This window comes from Eulemur rufifrons, chromosome 9, assembly GCF_041146395.1.
Source record: "Eulemur rufifrons isolate Redbay chromosome 9, OSU_ERuf_1, whole genome shotgun sequence".
NCBI classification, from domain to species: domain Eukaryota; kingdom Metazoa; phylum Chordata; class Mammalia; order Primates; family Lemuridae; genus Eulemur; species Eulemur rufifrons.
In genome coordinates this window covers 42,320,741-42,342,745 of record NC_090991.1, presented here as the reverse complement: position 1 = coordinate 42,342,745, position 22,005 = coordinate 42,320,741, and the positions used below count along the sequence as shown (strand labels likewise).

At 37.5% G+C, this 22,005-nt stretch overlaps 1 protein-coding gene across 2 annotated transcripts in view; it reads right to left on the bottom strand.

Moving 5' to 3' along the window:
- TLK2 (tousled like kinase 2) overlaps positions 1-22,005 on the bottom strand; it is a 103,101-nt gene that overhangs the window by 53,875 nt on the left and 27,221 nt on the right. The window contains exons 3-7 of one of the 2 annotated variants that reach the window (XM_069481591.1): positions 17,317-17,388; positions 16,331-16,400; positions 14,311-14,354; positions 13,508-13,603; positions 5,140-5,307 (exon numbers count right to left, since the gene is read on the bottom strand). In XM_069481591.1, the coding sequence (XP_069337692.1) occupies positions 5,140-5,307; positions 13,508-13,603; positions 14,311-14,354; positions 16,331-16,400; positions 17,317-17,388 (450 nt within the window). The remainder of the gene's footprint in view (positions 1-5,139; positions 5,308-13,507; positions 13,604-14,310; positions 14,355-16,330; positions 16,401-17,316; positions 17,389-22,005) is intronic. The other variant, XM_069481590.1, reaches the window with a different exon arrangement.

Sequence of the window (22,005 nt, the reverse complement as noted above, 5' to 3'; positions counted from 1 at the left end):
TCTCTCTGAGGAGTGTAAAGGAAAGAATTTCACTCTTCTCCATCGCTTCAATTTCTTGCGGGCCATGTACCTGCGCTACTTTCACAATTTAAGAAATTATATGTTTACAATTTAAAAACTCCAATTTCCTGAGCTGAGAGCACAGTGGTGGGCACCTATAGTCCCAGCTGCTCAGGAGGCTAAGGTGGGAAGATTGCTTCAGCCCTGGAGTTCAAGGCTACGGTATGCTAGGATCACCTCTGTGAATAGCCACTGCACTCCAACCTGGACAATACAGTGAGACCCCTTTTGGTGGGGTTGGCGGGGACCACTCAAATTTCCTATGTTAAAACATAAAATTACATGTTTTTAATATTTAAAAGATCAAACTCTTAATATTCTGCCACCTGCTACTTTTATCAATACATATTTAGAGATCTTTCATTGTTAGTATATATAAAGCTACTTCACTTTTGTCAGCTGTATAGCATTCCATTATACAAATCTATTCTACTTTATTTAACCAGTGCCTCTGTGAAGAATGCTTTTATTAATTCATTCAACATATAATTCTATTGAGTGCCTATCAGAGCAGATCCTGTTCTAGGCATCAGAGATACAGAAGTGAACAAAGCAAAGTCCTTGACCTCATGGACCTTGCATTCCAGTGGGTAGAAGTCAGATAAAGAAACACATTACAGCCTGTCAGGTGGTGATAATACTAAGGAGAAAACCAAAGCAGGGCTTAGGAGCCAGATAACAGGTGGAGTGGGCAGGGAAGAGTTGCTATTTGATACAGTATGGTCAGGGTAGGCCTCCCTAATAGGGTAAATTTAAGCAGAGACCACAGAGAAGTGAGGGAGTGGGACATGCTGATACTGGGGGAAGAATGTTAAGGCAAAGGCAACAGCAAGTGCAAAGGCCCTGACGTGAGAGCATGACTGTCAGTATTTAAGGAAACAAGGTGGCCAGTGTGGATGTAACCAGCTGAGGAAGGCAGACAAAAGTAAGAGATGTTAGGGTGGGGGAAAACAAACCGTGTAGGACCATTTTAAGGATTTCTAACAGGAGAGTGGCATGATTGAACTTAGGTCTCAATACCATCACTCTGTTTTGCTAAGAAAAGATTAAAAGAAAAGAATGGTAGAAGCAAAGAGTCCAGTTATATAGATAGGAGACAATATCTTAGATTGGAGGGGCAGTAGTGAAGGGAATTAGAAGTAGCAGAATTCTGAACATATTTTGAAGGTAAAATCAGTAAGATTTATTGATGGATTTGGATTTAGAGTATAATATAAAGAGAAGAGACAAGAACAACTCCAAGGTTTTTAGCCTGAAACAATTAGAAGGAAAAAAGTGACAATTACTGAAACATGGAAGGTTGCAAGAGAAACAGATTTTTGGTAGGGGGACAGAATGAAGAGTTCAATTCTGCACGTTACATCTGATATGCTTGTTAGACATAAAGAGGAGATGACTGGACGCAACTGACACAGGTCTGGAATTCAGGGCAGAGCTCTGGAATAGACATAAAGTTGGAAGTCCTCTGCATATAGGAGTTAGGTTTTAATAACAAAGGAACTAGATGGGATTAAGAAGAAAAATGAAGGTAGATAAAGGAGTCTGAAGACTGAGCCCTGGAACACTCAAACATTTACAGACATAGGAAGTGAGGAAAATACAAAAGAGCGGGAGCCAAGTATAGGGCATATGCTCAGAGAAGAAAGACGTGATCAGCTGTGGCTAATGAATCCTGTCAGATGAGTTCTGAGACCTGAGCACTAGATTTAGCCGTGTGAAAGTCATACACTTGGTAACACTCAGAGAAGCAAACTGCTTCCAGATTTTTGTAATTGTAAACAATACCTCAATAAATAGTGTAGTTTTATGAGAATGGAATTTCTGGAACCAAGAATATGTAAACTTAACATTGAGATACATTACAAACTTCTTCAAATGACTGTACCAATTTATATACTGTACAAAATGATGTATGTCTCTAAACTATCACCTACACTGAGGATTATCAAATTTATTAATCCTTGGCAATTTGACATGTCAAAAAATATTATCTTGTTTTATTCTCCATTTCTTTTATGACCAAAGTTGAGCACTTTTTCATGTTTTTAGCCATTTGTCTTTTTTCAAAAACTGCTTGTCTTTACTGATTTGACAACATTTGTTGTATATTAATGCTAACCCATTTACTTTTTTCTTCCCTTATATTACTAAGCTTACTTATTACTACTGTCTTGGCTGGAACTGCTAAGAAGCAAAGAGAAACAGAACTGACTAAAGTATTTAGGCTCTGGTTTTTATACTGTTTCCGCATTCCTTCTTCATACATGATCATTTTGTTACTCCTCTCTACCACCTCTTTCCACGTGAGAACAATCTGGCTCCAGCATCTGCTACTCTTCTGCCAGCCTAAGTGTACTAGCTGATGGGACTGAGTAGGCGGTCCTTTACGTGCACTCACCACAAGCCTGCATACCCACACCTTTTAAGAAAGATTTACATCAGGGGAACAAGTTCTTGCTGGTCAAAATCCTGTGTATTTAACTATGTGCCCATCACATAGTGGGTACCCAGTAAATAGTTGTGGAATACACAAAGGGACATCCCCTCAAGTGAAAAGAAGGTCATTTTTAAGGCAATAAAAGAACAAAAGGACAAGTAACTCCTTGATTATCCAAGGTGTTACCTGGGAAAGTTAGATCCAGGATGAAAATTTAACAAAAGTAAGTGTATAACATACATACACATTTTCTAAATGTGTGAATAAAACACACATTCTCTGAAACAATTGTAGAGTACTGCATGCTCATAGAAAATATTCCAGGCCGGGCGCGGTGGCTCACGCCTGTAATCCTAGCACTCTGGGAGGCCGAGGTGGGCGGATCGTTTGAGCTCAGGAGTTCGAGACCAGCCTGAGCAAGAGCGAGACCCCATCTCTACTAAAAATAGAAAGAAATTATATGGACAGCTAAAAATATATATAGAAAAAATTAGCCGGGCATGGTGGTGCATGCCTGTAGTCCCAGCTACTCGGGAGGCTGAGACAGGAGGATCCTTAAGCTCAGGAGTTTGAGGTTGCTGTGAGCTAGGCTGACGCCACGGCACTCACTCTAGCCTGGGCAACAGAGTGAGACTCTGTCTCAAAAAAAAAAAAAAAAAAAAAAATATTCCATGTGCTGTCAGTCCCTTCCACAAAATTGTATCAGTCAAGTCTCCCATTTTTAAATTATGTGTATTTCCTCTGTCACTCAGGGACAGAAGTATACTATCTTCACACACAAAATTTCCCCATTCTTTTGATAATTAAAAAATTCGGTAAATTTTTTAAAAGTCCTATTATATTAAGTTCTCGCTTAGTGTCTTCGATAGGTTCTTGGAAACTGCGACTGTGAGTGAAACGTATAACATAAATGTATAACAACACCAATTTTACTACAGGCTAATTGACATAAACAAAAGATAAGTTCCTACAGCATATTTGTGGTCACAAAAACATCACCAAACTTCTAAATAAAGACCAAAACACTTCTAATATTAAACACTGAAATAGATGTGAGCTATACATATATAAATAAAGATTAATAAAAACAAATAAGATAATGATTTAGCCAGTTACTCTAGTTCAGGGCTGATGGTGGCCAGGGCCTATCCCAGCAGCTGAGAGCATAAAGGAGGAACCAACCCTGGATAGGATAGTGTTCCATCACAGGGCACACTCACACCCTGCACATTTACTGAGACTGGGATCATTTGGACATTGCAATGAACCTAAAATGCCCGTCTTTGGGATTCTTTTTCCTCATCAGCATTATCACAAAACAACATTATTTGAAGGACCTCCTGGATCTCTTTCTTGAGGTAATGCTAAAATAACTGTAAGAAAGCATTCCAGGCCAGGCGCGGTGGCTCATGCTTGACATCCTAGCACTCTGGGAGGCAAAGGCGGGTGGATTGTTTGAACTCAGGAGTTTCAGACCAGCCTGAGCAAGAGTGAGACCCCATTTCTAATAAAAAAAAAAAAAAAAAAAAAAGAAAGAAATTAGCTGGACAACTAAAAATATATATAGAAAAAATTAGCTGGGCATGGTGGCACATGCCTGTAGTCCCAGCTACTCAGGAGGCTGAGGCAGGAGGATTGCTTAAGCCCAGGAGTTTGAGGTTGCTGTGAGCTAGGCTGACGCCAAGGCACTCTACTCAGGGCAACAGAGTGAGACTGTCAAAAAAAAAAAAAAAAAAAAAAAGCATTCCAAATAATGCAAAATGGTTCCCTATCTTGCTAATTATATTATTATTTTTATTTCCTTTCCTTAAGGCACATATCATTTTCACTGCCTTTCTGAATACAGCTGGCACATAGGTTAATAACTCGTAGAATACACACAGCAAATAAAGAGGAAACAGATTATAATTGGAAAAAATGAACCAGTAAGAATGAAAGAATTTGAAAAGATGTCCCCCAAAATGGAATAGGGCAATGGGGCTTTCTCTTTTTTATACCATCCTGGGCAACAAACAGGTACCTGGTAAAGCACAGAAACCAAGAAAAGTAACAACTTTTGATTCAAACGGCATTATAATTTGGCAAATTAAAATGGGATCAAATTTTCATAATACTCAAATTCTTGTTCTTCAAAGGAGAAAAAAGCAAGCTCAACAAAGCAAACAGGTCACTAAATATTCCTAGAAAAAGTAACTGTGTCAACACTCCAAAGGGGTGGCAAGGCAAATGTGCAGGCAGCCAAAATACCGAAGGGGAAAGACCTACAGTAAGCTTGCTATAGAATGCCTGCCTGAACACTAAAATTGTGCTGACTTAAATATTAATTTACATAAGTGATGGCTGGAGTTTGGAGATTTTATTATCAATTATAAAAGTATTTTTGTTATAATGGAATTTGATCTGTATTTTCTTTATTTCTTTGTCAATCGAAGATTATGCTTCCCCGCTGTGTGCTCAGACTTTGACAAAGCAGTCTCTCTTGGAAGCTTGAACCAGGGAGAACTGAGTAAAAGCAGAACACCTTCAGAAGTGATAGAGAATTAGAAGTGTCCTCAACTCTCCACCAAAATAATTAATCCAACTTCCTCAAGGCGCTCCAAGGCAATGCTGAGGATCTGAATAAACTTAGCCATTGTACTCACGGAAACAAAAGTGAAGCAGAGGCCAGCTCCCCTTTGCGCCAGCTGCTCCGTGTCAAGCCGAGGCTTTGCTAGCATCACTGACATGAGGGTTGGCAGAGCAGACTGCTCCTCTGATGCCTCCTTTGCAGCACTGCCATCTAAACCATAAAGGGGCTGCTCTACTCGCCGCTGGAAAACATTGAAGAAAATACACAAATCACATGAGAAAGATAATCTGATACTACCCAAACATTCAATAGGTTAAAACACAGTTATCAAATATAGGATGAATTTTTTTTTAAAAAAAGACTGCTCTGAAAGTAATTACGTAGAGTATAACAACATTATTACTGGATTATAACCTCTCTCTAAAAACGAGTTAGTAACTTACGCAAATTCTATGACATTATATTTTACTATTCTATATTTGCATAACTCTGAATTTACAGATTACTTTGTAGAGTTCAACAAATCAACTTCATAATACCCTCAATCCTACACAGGAAATGTTATTTCTACTCTGTAGGTAAACAAAAATTAAGACATTTGTCCTATGACTTTATAGGTAGAGCTTAATTCATTCGCAATTATATTCTCACCATACTATTATACTTAGATGCAAAAATCTAAAACAAACAAAGGCAAAACATGTTCCACGGTATACTAACATAATAATACACCACAATTACGTATAGTATTCCATAACAAAGAATGGTTCAACAATAACAAATCTACTGATGTAACTCATTACATTAATGTTTGGGGATAAAAATTATGATTCTTCTCTTTGGGTGCCAAAAAGGATTTGCACATTGGATAATTCTTAAAAAACTGGAAGTATCCATCTTTAATACAACAAAGAGTATTTCCTCAAAAATCAATATAAAATATTGATATTATATCATCATAATGGTGCTGCACTACAGCCCCTTTCATCAAAGTTAGGAATAAGACAGGGTAACACATTAACACATTCAACATTATAAAAGTTTTAGCCAACGTAATAGAGGAAAAAAATACAAGGTATAAATATTGGAAAATATTAAAGATTTTTAAAGTGTCATTTTTGGATGATATAACTATTCACAAAGGAAACTAGGCAAATCAACTGAAAACCTATTAGAACAATTAACGGACACCAGTAAGATGGCCAAATACAAAATAAATACACAAAAATCAATAGCTTCCTCATATACCAAATAATTGATCATAATCAAGCATGTAATGGAAGGAAAAGCAGATTCAAAATGGCAAAAAAAATCTATAAATACTAAGAAATATTCAGTCTACATGTGAAGAAAAAACTATACAGGTTCACAGACAAATATAACAGATGACTTAAATGGCAATACCATGTTCCTGGGTTCAAACTGTACATACATCAAAGTTCTCTAAAAACCAGGCTGGGCGTGGTGGCTCACGCCTGTTAATCCTAGCACTCTGGGAGGCCGAGGCGGGTGGATCGTTTGAGCTCAGGAGTTTGAGACCAGCCTGAGCAAGAGCGAGAGCCCGTCTCTACTGAAAAAATAGAAAGAAATTATATGGACAACTAAAAATATACAGAAAAAAATTAGCCAGGCATGGTGGCACATGCCTGTAGTACCAGCTACTCGGGAGGCTGAGGCAGGAGGATCGCTTGAGCCCCGGAGTTTGAGGTTGCTGTGAGCTAGGCTGATGCCACAGCACTCTAGGCTGGGCAACAGAGTAAGACTCTGTCTCAAAAAAAAAAAAAAACCATAATCTAAACGTACATTAACTAAAGCAGTACCATACAGTCACAGGAGCAGACAAATTGACTAATGACACAGAATAGCAAATTCAGAAACAGATCCGTATAATAGAGATACACAATTTATGATTAAAACACATTTCAAATTTGTGGGAACTTATAAAAAGACAGTAAGATATTTGTGTAGGTAGTAGAAAAAAGGGAAAAGTAGGTTACTACCCTCTATCATATGTCATACATGTAAATTATAAGAAGAAAACATAAATGCTTTTTATAACTTTCTAGGAGTGAAAGACTTTTTAAACATGACATAAAAATATGAATTATACAGGAACATATAATAATAACATAAATCATAAAGGAAAAATTGATAAATTTGACTACTACAAATTTTTTTTAAAGGTCTAAATGGTAAAAGTCAACATAAAGTAAAAAAGATAAAATTACAAATAAGCAAAAAGGTAAAGGACCTGAACAAGCTTTAATGAGAAACAGAGAAATCACTGAGCATGGTGGCACAGCCTATAGTCCCAGATACTCTGGAGGCTGAGGCAGGAGGATAGCTTGAGCCTAGGAGTTCAAGTACAGCCTGGGCAACATAGGCCTCATTTCTCTTTTTTTAAATAGAGACAGGCATCCATTCTGTGGCCTTGGCTGCAGCATACTGACACAATCATAGTTCACTGCAATCTCAATTCAGCTTCAGCCTCCTGAGTAGCTGAGACTACAGGTGTACCACATTTGCCTAATTTTTCCATTTATTGTCTCAAGCAATTCTCCTGCCTCAGCCCCTCAAAGTGCTGGGAATACAGGCATGACCACCATACCAGGCCTTTGATGACATCTTTCTTTTTTTTTTTTTAAGACAGAGTCTCACTCTGTCACCCTGGGTAGAGTGCAGTGGTGTCATCATAGCTAACTGCAACCTCAAACTCCAGGGCTCAAGAGATCCTCCTGCCTCAGCCTCCTGAGTAGCTAGGACTATAGGCAGACGCCACCACGCCCAGCTAATTTTTCTATTTTTAGTAGAGACAGGGTCTCATTCTTGCTCAGGCTGGTCTTGAACTCTTGAGCTCAAGCAATCCTCCTGCCTCGGCCTTCCAGAGTGCTAGGATTACAGGAGTGAGCCATCACACCTGGCCAGTGATGACATTTTTAAATGAGTATACTCTTTGACTTGGGAATTACAATTAGGGAATTTATCTAAAGAAAAAAAATGTGTAAGTACAGAAGAATGTACAAGGACATTCATTACAGCACTACTTATAGAATACAAATGTTTACAGGATATTAAATTAATAAACTGGAAATTTGGAAATCTATATAAATGTACGTGTATATATACAGAAAAGGTCTAGAAATACTTGCTCACTGCACTCTTCAGGAACAGTTCTTTTGGAGGAGACTTTCTATTTTACCACGTTTGAATTGTGGAACTTTCATATTCAGCATCATGTACCTCTTTATCAGGAAAAGCCATTTAACATTTTCTTTTTTTTTTTTTTTTTTTTTTTTAGAGATAGGGTCTCTCTCTGTCACTCAGGCTGGGGTGCAATAGCACCATCACAGTTTACTGCAGCTTGGAACTCCTGGGCTCAAGCAATACTCCCACCTCAGCCTCCCAAGGATCTGAGACTACAGTTGTATATCACCATGCCCAGCTAATTTTTTTTTTTTTTTAAGAGATGAGGTCTTGCTATGTAGCCCAGGCTGGTCTCAAACTCCTGGTTTCAAGTGATCCTCCTGCCTCAGCCTCCCAAAGTGCTAGGATTGTAAGTGTGACTCACCACGCCCGACTTGTTTAACATTTTCATTTTAGAAAATAAAAGTAAAAGAAACTAATCTAAATGACCCTGACAAAGGAATTTAGTTTGCAAATCTAGGAGTAGAGTCCTACTCAAGATCAACACTCTGACCCCACCAAATGCAACCGTTTAATCATTCATCACAGTACGCTTACTATACAGGGAGAATGTATCTCTGAAACTGCAACATTAAAATTAATCATCTGCCACATATGCAATAAATGTCTGCCAAGGGTCGAAAGATTCAAAAACACTTCTAGAAATATGACAGGTTAGGATGTTTGAACCAACCTCCCCTTGAAAAAAACTATAAAGATGGGATAAAATATATTTAAAAAAATTAAAAGCACTTAAGACTTGACAAAATATTAAGGATCTACCAGGGGAAATTAGGAACATGAGACAGGTAAAAGAAGCACCAAAGTCATATATGACCTACGGGCCCCTGCTGATCTTCAATTTCCACTTCCAGGGTACCATGATGTCAAGCAGACAGTCACAGACCAAAGCCCACTCAGGGCAGAAGGTTCAATAAGAAACACTTGCCACTTCAAGCTGGACCTCTCAAGGGCTACATTCTCAATGAAAGGATAAACCAGAAGAAAAGCTTCCCCCACCTTGAGGGGCCTGCAAGGAAGTTGCTTTGGCAGTGTAAGGGATGGGGGTTCCCTTGAAAAATGTGAACACAATCCAAATCATTATTTCCTGTGTTTGAAAGAAACAAACAAAATAAGCAAACCAAACAAATAATATGTAAGCCATAAATTCAGTAGTTTAAAGTAGTAACAGGTTAAATCTCTAGGCACTTGAATAAAGCAAATAAAAATTCTCCCTGGAGGAACACATCTTCATCCTAGACCTCAAAGAAACCTCACAAATAACTTTCCAAGATCAGGACTACACAGTTAAAAAACAAAGCATAAGCCAGGCACGGTGGCTCACGCCTGTAATCCTAGCACTCTGGCAGGCCCAGGTGGGAGGATTGCTTGAAGTCAGGAGCTCGAGACCAGCCTGAGCAAGAGTGAGACCCCATCTCTACAAAAAATACAAAAATTAGTTGGTGGTGCACGCCTATAGTCCCAGCTACTGGGGAGGCTGAGGCAGGACGACTGCTTACGCCCAGGAATTTGAGGTTGCTATGAGCTATGATGATGCCACTGCAGCACTCTAACTGGGGCAACAGAGGTAGACTGTCTCAAAAACAAACAAACAAGCAAACACACACCCCAAAGCATAAAAGAAACAAAGCTATGAGCAAAAACTAAGGAAAACAAGAGATAGCAGAAACAGATTCGTAAAAACTTCAGGTAACAAAATTATTAGATTATAAAATAATCATGTCTACAACATTTAAAAAAATAAAAGACAAGACAAAAATATCTGCAGGGAACACAAAATTTTCTTTAAAAAAGCAGTAACAAAAATTACAAATTCAGTGGGTTTCATAGCAAATTAGAGACAAGACAGAAAATTTGGGAACTGAAAAGCGAGAAGAAATTATCCATAATGGTGTATAAAGACAAAAAGATAAAAAATACAAAAAAAGAAGTCAAGAAGCATGTTGATGGGATGGTCTTAACATATGGTTAACAAACATAATATCTGAAAAGACAATAGCTAATAATTATTCACAATTGATAAAAACACCAACCCCTCAGATTCCAGAAGCCCAACAAATCATAAGCAAAAGAAATTAAAAGACACATCATAATAAAACTACAAAATTCAATAGATAAAGATTTCTAAAGCAGCCAGGGAAAAAAAGCAGATACCTTCAGAGAAACAACAGACAAGTGAAAGCTGGTTTCTTCCTTTTCTCCCCCCATCCCTATGATTACCTAGAGACTTGTTTCTTAAACAATAACAACGGGAGCCAGAAGACGGTAATGATAAACTACTTAATTGTGTTAAAAGGAAAAAATGCCAATCTAAAAATATACACAGTAAAAATTCCTTGCAAAATAATTTTAAGCAAACAAAAATCTAGAGAGCTAACCCCAGCAGAAATATACCCAAGTGAAGGGCTAGCAAGTTCACTCATCCCAAAAGGCAGGTGTGGGTACTGATGAAAGTAGCTTGCCAAATCAGGAGCATGTGGAATTTCTCTTCTGATTGTTTTTATTTTCTCAGTAAAATGAAACAGCAAGGCCATCAGTTAAGATAGTAGAACTGTTACTGGAGGTTTGCAGGAGATGACAAAATATGAACTATCCATTGAGGAAAGAGAATTAACTAGAAATATGGTAGGACTGGCAGACAGCAAGGGGTGCACATGAAGTCAGTGGTCATGAATGGAAGGTAAAATCAAGTCAGTGTGGGTGTGTGTGTTTTCCTTGAACCATGCTGAGCTGTTTAGAGGCAGACACAGAAAGGATAGAGAATTAACCAGAGCTGGGTTTTTTCAGGCAAGTATGATGGAGAGAAAGTGGTTAAAGGAACTGAGTGGTATAAATAAATCAGTGATTATAACAACAAAGCACAGAATACAAGTTGGGAGGATAAAGAGCTTCTCAGTACAATGGAAAGGGAAACTAAGGTTTCTACTTCAACATCCAATATACACTTATATTTGCATAGTGATGACGGTGCCCAGTCACATTCACACAACTGACAGAAATGTCTACAGATCACTGAATACATTTCTTTTGTCTTCAGGTAAGACTTGACCTAAACTGACACACAAAAGATGGATGGTTACACTATTAAAAACCAAATGAAAAAGAGGATTTCCAGAAGAAAAGAGATAGACAATATTGAGAAATTCTACAAAACATATTTGTTCCAAACAGATACTCTGCAATCCTTCATATTTTTAAAAGTTTAATTGGTTTAAAACTTGAGAAAAATAGAGACATATGCCTCTGCAACAATTATCTAACAAACCTCAATCTATCCAAACAGACCTACACATCAAACATCTCTATTATTTTTAAATATGCCAAGAATGACAAAATAATAGCAAAAATTTTTTTGTTGTTTTCATAAGCGCTTTAATACATTAACTGCCATGTGAATTGTATTTAACCCATGCAAGTTTTGAGCCCGAGGCCTAGTGAAGCATATGTAACTCACATGTCTCTTCACCTTGGGAGCCACAAGAACTATTTTTCAAGTTGCACATAACTCACACACAGAAAACAGTAAAAAAAATAACAAATTTTTCATTAAATTAGAAAGGATCATTTTGTTTTTGAAGTTTTTATTCTATTTTCATAATAAAACACGTGTGGCAATCAGTTTTAACTAATAATTACAATCATCCTAATGAATGCATGTTTTTATGAGACAGTAGAGAAGGAGGAAGTACATTTTAAAATACTTTAACAATACAGAAGCCTAAATCACTTAGGAAAAGAGGGGTATTATACAACTCTACTGAGACAAAGAAAAACAACTTTCCTAAACACAGAGATCTAGAAAAAAAACTCCTGATCGTGGAGACTCCATCCCCCAAGATCCCACCTAAGGCAATACTTAAGGCTTAGTGGACAGAGCACACTCTTAGGTAGGGAGGTCTTGAATGGTATCAACAAACAATCCAAAGGCACTGGAGCAAATTAACACAATCCTATATTAGCTAGCTCAGGAATTCTCAATCTCAGCACTAATGACTTTTTTTTTTTTACATTTAAAAACAAAATGCTGTATTTTATTTATTTTTTTATGATAAAATGGATATTTTTTATTTTCTGATTCTCTTATTGTAAGTGGATTAAAAGTAGTATACTTTCTACATTCATATTTTTCTTTTTCTGGGAAAAAGCATATACTTTTACTTTAGTTTCCTACCTTTGATTTGTATGTTTAACATTATTTTAAAATCTATTTATGTGGGTTTTTTTTTTTTCAGCTCATTATGGGGGTACAAAAGTTCAGGTTATATATATTGCCCATGCCCCCCCTATCCCCCCCGAGTCTGATATTCAAGCGTGTCCATTCCCCAGGCAGTGCGCATCGTACTCATCAAGTAGGTATACACCCATCCCTTCCCCCCAGCTCCCACCTCTGTCCGATACCCAATTGGTGTTATTCCCAAATGTGCACTTAGGTGATGATCAGGGAAACCAGTTTGCTGGTGAGTATATGTGGTGTTTATTTTTCCATTCTTGGGATACTTCACTTAATAGAATGGGTTCCAACTCTCTCCAGGAGAACCAAAGAGATGCCATATCGCCATTCTTTCTAATAGCTGAGTAATATAATTCTTTGTCGTAGGAAGGCTGTCCTAACATTATAGGATGTTTACCAGCATCCCTGACCTCAGCCCATAGATGCCTATGGCACCATGCCCCTCCTACCTCCTAGTTGTGACAACCAGAAATGACTCCAAATATTCACAAATGTACCCTGAGGAGCAAAACTGCCCCCAGTTAAGAACCACTGACTTAGGTATAATGTTTCTGACACCTTCAGATTTTACTTATAGGCTAGAAACAAACTTACCAAAAATCTGTACAGCATTAGCTTTTCTACAGCATCGCTGAGTAAGCCCTGGAGATAAACTCAAATACTAGGAGCTGATCAAATTTTAAAAAGGAAAAGAACTTATAGGAACATATAAGTTTGGCAAGGATAAAAATCTAATATTTGGATTGGAATCACTTCCTTACAGACCACTAAGCTGCAGGCTTAGAGCCAATTTATTACACTGAGAAAACAAGGTTAGCTCTTATAAAAGGGGAATTTACTGATACAGACTTGAATCTAACTAAGTGATTCATAGGTAAAACTATAAAGTTTTCTCCCTAATGCCTCATTCCCCACTGGTGACTAAGGAAAGAGAAACTTTGCTTGAGTGTTCCTGGGCTTCTTGTCTCCTACAACAGGTGTCAAATTTCTCCAGGTGAATGCTTACCGGTAAGGGATTGGATAAGGAATGTTGCGGTGAGGATCGTGCAACTGGTGGAACACTTCTGCCAGGGCTGGTTCCTGGCCCGCTTCCCCCAGCAAACTGGCCAACAGGGAAAAACGGATATGAATAATTCAAAACAGTACTATGCTTCAGATAAGGAGAGTAAAAGATTAATAAACAAACAGGTCTTAATTATATATGGCCCCTTTAAGTCAATCCATCTTACTCTAGAGAGCAAATGCCACATAAGTCAAATTCTGCTATGGTTTCCATGAGATTTTTAAGAAGGAGCTCCAGCAAAAATGCACCAACATATAAAGAACACATGGCTAGAAAGCTGAAGGTACACATGGTTTTGAAAGGACATGAGAGAAGAATGTTTTCCCTTCTTGTCTCAAAATACAGAGAGCAGAAATACAGTGGTGCAGTGGATGTTAGTGTTTTCTTTAGTAACCACTAAAGATGGGTCAGTGAACTCGCTACATGCTCCACTGGACTAAGCAAAGAGGACAAAAGAAGATTCCACGTCATTCCACCTAAATCTTTATAAGACACAAAACCTCATCTGGCCAAGAGAAAAATCACTTCATTTGTGAATTCTTATATCATCACAGACAAGACACATAATAAATTTAAATTTAGAAAGTCAACAATAGTTTCCTCTTATTGAGAGACAGGGCAGCACTGATAGATGAAGATGGGGAGGAAGGGTAGAAGAACACAATAAACGCAGAATATTGCTTTCTAAAATTATAAATGAACACAATAATTTAGATTTAAGTTTTTTTTCCAAAAATTTAACTTACCTCAAAGTAATCACTAATTTTATGTCCCCTAGGAGTGCCTTTCCCTGAAAATGAAACCAAAGTAAGTACAGTTTTTCCAATACACATGTAAATCATCATTCACTAAAATGTACTATGTATTCAATTCTGCATACATTGCTATAAACTCAAGTGTCAACTTTACTTTTATTAGGTTATTAAGTATGAAATAACTCATTTCCTTAAGTGCTAAGTTTAACAGTTGATATCTGACATTTCACTCTGACATGTCTTGCTTTATTTTTATTGTGAAGGTACATCCTCAGTCTTTCAAACGCACAATTTGGCTCGTGATTATCTTTCAAAATTTTTTAGAGCAATTTTCTTGAAACCACGGATTAGTCAAAAATTCATGTTACTTTCAAATATGAGTTCCATCATGGAACCAATGCAGTGCAGACAGCTGGAAATACCAATGAAGTGTTTGGGAAGGATGTGGCTAATGAATGCACAGTACACTGATAGTTTGAGAAGTTCCATTCTGGTGATTTTAATATTGAAAATGAGCCACATGGGTGACCTGAGACCAAAGTGGATAATGATGAGCTGAAAGCTATAGCAGAAGCAAATCTGTCTCAACCTACGCATGAATTAGCAGCAAAGTTTGACGTTACTATTCGAACGATATTAGATCATTTGAAATAAATGGGCAAGGTAAAGAAGCTGGATAAATGGGTTCTACATGAATTAAATGAGCATCAAAAGAGAAATCGTCTTAAAGCTTGCCTTTCTTTGCTGTCAAGACATAGAGGTGAACCATTTCTACACCGTTATTGTGATGTGTGATGAAAAATGGATTCTTTTTGGCAATTGCAAGCATTCAGCACAATGGCTGGATAAAGGTGAAGTACCAAAACACAGTCCAAAACCGAATATTCATCAACAAAAAGCTAATGGTGTCTGTCTGATGGCCCAACACTGGTATTAGCCACTATAGCTTCATAAAACCTGGTCAATCCATTACAGCAGAAATCTACTGCAACCAGTTAGATGAAATGATGAGGATGCTTGTGATTAAGCAGCTGAGATTAGAAAATAGAGACAGGCCAATTCTCTTGCAAGACAACATTTGACCACATGTTGCACAAACAATGCTGATCAAACTACAGAAGCTGGACTTAGAAATTCTCTGTCATTCACCTTGCACCAACTGACTACCACTTCTTCCAGGCTTTGGACCACTTCTTGCAAGGAAAAATATTCAATTGTCTACAAGCTGTGGAAAACACCTTTCGCAATTTTATCAACACTCACTATCCAGGCTTCTTTGCTGCTGGCATAAATAAGCTACCATTAAGATGGCAAAACTGTGTTGACAGTTTAGGTGCATACTTTGATTAATTGTACTGCTTCTTGTTTGAGATATAATAAACTACACTTCTCACTTGAAATCGGACATTTCATATTTAAAGACCTAATAACAAATGTACCCTAAGAACAAGTGTTTCTTCCATATAATAAAGGCCAAACAAGCAGTGAAAGGAAGAATTTTTCACTTGAGCCTGGGAGTTGGAGGTTGCAGTGAGCTACGATCACACCATTGCACTCCAGCCTGGGTGACAGAGTGAGATCCTGTCTCTAAAACACTGAAAATAAATTTTAAAAAATTGCCATGGAAGAACAATAGGTAGAAAGGACAGCAATCTAAATGAAGCTATTTCTGGCTGTCTATTATTAACAAATCACTGCTCTAATATAAGACAGAGTTAAAACTCCAGCGTAAATCTCTTTTCTGTACAGTATATGCTTGTTCTGAAGAAAAACCTGTGGTGAGAAGATCGTTAACTTACAGCAGGGAAAACAAGAGTCCCCAAAGAATTGGTACTGTTTTGTCAAGTGTATATCAAATGGCAAGTCTATAATAAAGACCCGATATCCCCTTAAGGTACACAAACCTTTGTGAGGAATCCCTGTGTACAAACTAATTATTTAGTGTGAGTTAGAAAATTCTATTTAAGCACATAAAAATTTAGTATTTTTATTGGTGTGAAATTATTACTACCTTGGCTAGTTTCATATGGTTCAGCTTTTCTTTTCCGATTTCGCTGGTCATTCTGCTTTTTCTCAGGAGTCTGTTAAATACCATATATGTCATAATTAGCATTTTGGTAACTTTTTCACATTAGGAAAAATAGAGAGTATGTACAAAATATCAAATGTATAAAGAGATATAACTGGCACAGACAAGTCCTGAATCAGTGTCCTATTTTTTAAAACTGAGTAAAGGAGTACAGGTCTAGAACCAAACCATCTATGCAATTTTTGACAAACTGCTTAAAATATCAGAGCTTCAATTTATTCATCTGTAAATCAGAGTTGCTACAAAGCTTACATATTTTATAACGCACAAATGTAGGACAAATGTCTACTGTTCAGTAGGCTCTCAGACAACTGCTGTTATAATATTTCTACTTTAAAAGAGTTTAAACTCAATTCTTTTTTACCAAAATGGAAAGATCTACATAGCCAAGCAACTGACTCTAATTTATTGAAAGTTTTATCTAAGTGCAAAGTAGGTGGTTGCAGACTTAGACCTGTATCTATGCAGCTAGGTTATTTGCCTAATTTAAAAAACTCTGATTTTCCATTTAAGCAAAAAAAAAAAAAAAAAAAAAATGCAACAAACAAACAAAATCCCTTCAAATTCTATTACTAAAGTCAGCCAGTGACTCATGCTATTGAAGTACAGACAAGTTTTAATTCAAGGGCACATAAGCTAATTCAACTACAATTGCAAACTTCTACCCTTTACTGATGGCAACTATGCAAAAATTTTTTTTAAAAAGACAAGGCTCATTCATGATTATAATAATAAAAACCCATGAGGGCCATGTCATCGTTGTATAGACGCAAAGAGCACACAACTCAAAGGGGAACCATTCACACAGACTGTAACAGCGCCCCTGGAGTTCCTATGTGGTGCTATCTTTTAACCCAGACTGAAGGTGTGTGAAAATGCAAAGTCCTACAATGCATGTAGCTTCTTACCTCTACTTCTTTATCACTCAAGGACCCCACACTGCACAAGCTCTGGTTGGAAGACTCACTATTGAGTGGCCCCTGGAAAGAAAAAAATCATAATAAATCAAAAGAAATTTTAATTTAAGGTGACAGCAAAACTGCTTGCAGACTGTTGATTTTGAAGTCTAAGACAGGTCAGAGAAGCCAAGAGTTAACTGCAACAGCTCCAAGCCATCTTGAAAAGAAATAAGCCACAGTACTGTGCTTCCATGTTAAAATTCTCTAGCCGGCAGGGTGCAGCTCATGCCTGTAATCCTAGCACTCTGGCCAAGTGCTAAGGTGGGAGGATCGTTTGAGGTCAGGAGTTTGAGACCAGCCTGAGCAAGAGCGAGACCCCTGTCTCTACTAAAAATAGAAAAATTAGCTGGGCAACTAAAAATAGAAACAAAAAATTAGCTGTGCATGGTGGCAAGCACCTGTAGTCCCAGCTACTTGGGAGGCTGAGGCAGGAAGATCACTTGAGTCCAGGAGTTTGAGACTGCTATGGGCTAGGCTGATGCCACAGCACTCTAGCCCAGGCAATAGAGCAAGACTCTGTCTCAAAACAATAAATAAGTAAAATAAAAATTCTCTAGCTATTATTATTTTCATTTCTTTTACAAACTCTCTACTCATATGCAGATTTCCCCTTCCAGAATTCATGTCCTAAAGACAAAAAAATAGAATAAAAAAAGAGAGAGAGAAAAAAATAGAATTTATGTCCTGAATTCATTATTTAAGGAAAATAAGCATGGGAAATCAACTTTTCTGGCCTCTTATACCATAAAAGCAGTATCTGAAAATTGAGATGTTAAGGAGTGTATGTACTAAGAGATCCTTATAAAAAGTAGTCAGGGCTTATAATGAAAAAAATGCTTTTCTAAGTCATGTCTTATGGAGGGATGAATGCTAACTCAAAAGACAAAGTTATAAGAGATCAACTTCCAGCATAATAGTGTGAGGAGCTCCAGAGGTCTGCTCCTCAGTGAAACTGGTGAAAATTATAAAAACACAAGCATTCAAAGACTCTGGAAATGGTCCTAAAGGCAAATGAAGAAACATCCATTCAACAAAATCTATGAAAATTCAGTCAGAAAGATGACAGTCTGTGGTGTCTGAACCAAGACAAACCCCTCCATCGCAGCTTGGCTCCAGAAGCTGCAGCCAAGAACACAGGACCCCTCTTACCCAAGATTCAAACCTGAGGGCTCTCTTATTGGGAGGAGCATGACTTTAGTGTTTCTCATGCTGCCCCCAGTCCCCTGTTGCTGAGGCTAAGTCCCAGGCAAGTACCATCAAAGGCAGGGGGTTCCCTTCTTCTCTCTAACCCTGTCTGTGGGACAGAGCTCTACCATAGGAATGGAACACAGAGAATACCGGGGACCCAAAAGCACTCATGAGACAGTGGTTCTACAACAGGACAGACAAGCCAAGGACTTCAGGCTGCTCATCTTCCCCCACCCATCCCAGCACTCAGCTCCCAGAGCTGGGGTATCACTCACAGAAAAGCTTGCCATTGTCCCCACCCCTACCCTCCAGAACTTTAGCTCAGATATTCTGCCTAAAGAAGGAGGAACACAAAATATCCAGAAGGACCTGACTTCATTTGCAATAGAGTATAACAAGTTTAAGTCTGCTTCCACGAGCAGTGAAGGCTGTGGTAATAGGCAACTAGAAGCAGATACTTAGGTGTAATGAGGATACAGCCTAGAAAGTAGGCTGGCTAGTTTGTAGGAGAGAATGAGAGCACAAAACAGATAGAAGCCCTCCTGGGATGAGAACAAATAGCTAACAAAGATCTTAGAAATGTCTCTTTCAAAGGTACTGCAATTGGATTGGTTTAGTTTATAGAAAAAATTTATGCCCCGAAGCATTGTTGAAAACAATGGAGCAACTGGGAAATATCAATAGTAGTTTAACAGCTGGGTAGGGTCAGGGAAAGAGGAAGAAAGTCCTACCAACATCCCAGGGTTACTACTGTAGGCTTCCCTAAAGGTGTGCCTCTCTGAGGAACAAATTCAGAGGTTTGACACTAGGGGGAAGGGTGAGAGGGTGTGGTAGAACAGAATTCACAAAAAAAATCCCGCCAGTGACTAAAAAACAAAAAAGCAAATTACAACAAGATCCAGGCAACGAGAAAGCAATCAGTACCCAAAGTTGCTACAATATATCTTCTAAAATGTTCAGCACCCAACAAAAAATCATGAAGCATGCAAAGAAATAGAAAAGTATAATCCATACAAAAGAGAAATAAAATCAAGCAAAACTAATTGCCTGTGGGAATGACAAAATACCTGATTTAACAACGAATTTAAGGCCAGGCAGGCTGGCTCATGCCTGTAATCCCAACACTTTGGGAGGCCAAGGTGGGAGGATCACTTGAGCCCAGGAGTTCGAGGTTGCAGTGAGCTATGATCACACCACTGCACTCCAGCCTGGGTGACAGAGGGAGACCCTGTCTCTAAAAGTAAATAAATAAAGTATACAGGAGGATGTGCATAAGTTATTTGCAAATACTATACCATTTTATATAACGGACTTGAGCATCCTCAGATCTTGGTATCCACAGGGGCTCCTGGAACCAAAGCCCTTTGGATAGCAAAAGAAAACTGTACTCCTCTGATCGATCTATAGATTCAAGAGAAACCCTAGCAGAATCCCAGCTGACTTCTTTGTAGAAATTGATAGGCTAATTCTAAAACTCTTGTGAAATAGCAAGGAACCAGAATAAGCAAAGCAATCCCAAAAAAGTAAAAGGGTTCATACTCTCTGACTTCAAGACACTACAAAGCAACAGTAATCAGACAGTACAATATTGTCATAATAATAGATCAATGGAATAGAATTGAGAGTTCAGGAATAAATCCATAATTATCGACAAATGATTTTTGTCAAGGGTACCAACACCATTCAGTGAGGCAAAGAATTGTCTTTTAACCAAATGGTGCCAGGACAACTAAATACACAGGCAAAACAATGAAAGTATTTTTACTTCATACCAAATCCAAAAAATAACTCAAAATGGATCAAACACTTAAACATAAGGGCTAGATTGTAAAATGCTTAGAAGAAAACATACAGGTAACTCTTTATGGCCTCGGATTGAACAAAGGATTCTTAGATATGACACCAAAAGCGCCACCAAGAAAAGAAAAAAATAGAAAAATTCCACTTATTAAAAACTTTTATGATTCAAAAGATGTAAATAAAAAGACAATCCACAAAACAGAAGAAAATATTTGCAAATCTACATATCTGATAACAGACTTGTATGCAATATGAAAAGTTCTTACAATTCACTAATAAGAAAGAGAACCCAATTCAAAAATGCACAAAAGATCTAAATAGATGTTTTTCCAAAGACAATATGTAAATGACCGATAAGTACATGAAAAAAGCTCAACATCATTAACCATCAGGGAAATACAAATCAAAAGGACAATGAGATACCACTTCACACTCACTAGGATGGCAAGAATCTAAAACTCAGACAAGAAATGTTGGCAAGAATGTGGAGAAATCAGAACCCTCCTATACTGTCACTGGGAATGTAAAATGACACGTCCACTTTCAGAAAGTCAGGCAGTTAATTCCTCGACAATTAAACACAGAATTACCATATGATCCAAAAATCCAACTCCTATGTATATAAACATACAGTACCTAAGAGAAGTGAAAACATGCACAAAAAATGTGGATACAACTGTATATAGCAGCATGATTCACAAAAGCCAAAAGGATGAAACAACCCAAACGTCTATCAACATACAAATGAATAAACAAAGTGTGGTATATCAATATAATGAATATTTGGCTATAAAAATGAATCAAATATGGATAAACAATATAAATGAACCCTGACAACATTTCACTGAAGTAACAGAAGCCAATCACAATAGACCACATATCAAATGATTCCACTCATATGAAAATCCAGAATAGGGAAATCTAGGACAGACAGAAAGTAAATTAGTAGTTGCTTAGGGTTGGAGGTAGGAGAGGAGGGACATGGGGGTTATAGCTAAAGGGTATGGGGTTTCTTTCTGAGGTGATGAAAATGTTCTAAAATTGAGTGAATTATACCTCACTATAGCTGTTAAAAAGTTACTATGCTTAGTGGCAGAAATAATTTGCATTCCTATTAGGGTATATTAAGTATCTCTTTCACTGTATCCTTAAAGCACTACTTTTGAACTCTAATTAGTGCAACATACGAGGGAGCTTCACGGTGAGATACCTGTGAAGCTGGAAAGAAAAATAATAAAGTGTAACTAGGGAGAAGAAATCAAATCAAATCATGTATTCTCAGTGACATAAATCAGTAAGATTTATTTCTACAATGATACAGAGCTCAATGATACAACTGAGGTAAACAGTTTTTAAATGAAAATGAGCTTTAGTTACATAAGAATTCTACAATAAATTAAATATTTCTATGCCTATAAATTTTTAAACTATTCCGTTCACGAATTATCTTTAATGTAACCAATTGGAACCACTTTTCCCCTTGGATAGTAAAAAAACCCATATACTGTATTTTACCTATCCACTTTACCACCAAATATCCCTCATTTTCAAAAGGAAATGGCAAGAGTTATAAGTACAGGAGAGGACTGAAAAGCCTATTTTTATTAGCAATTATTAATAATGAAATAAACTATAAAGTGTATGGCAGTG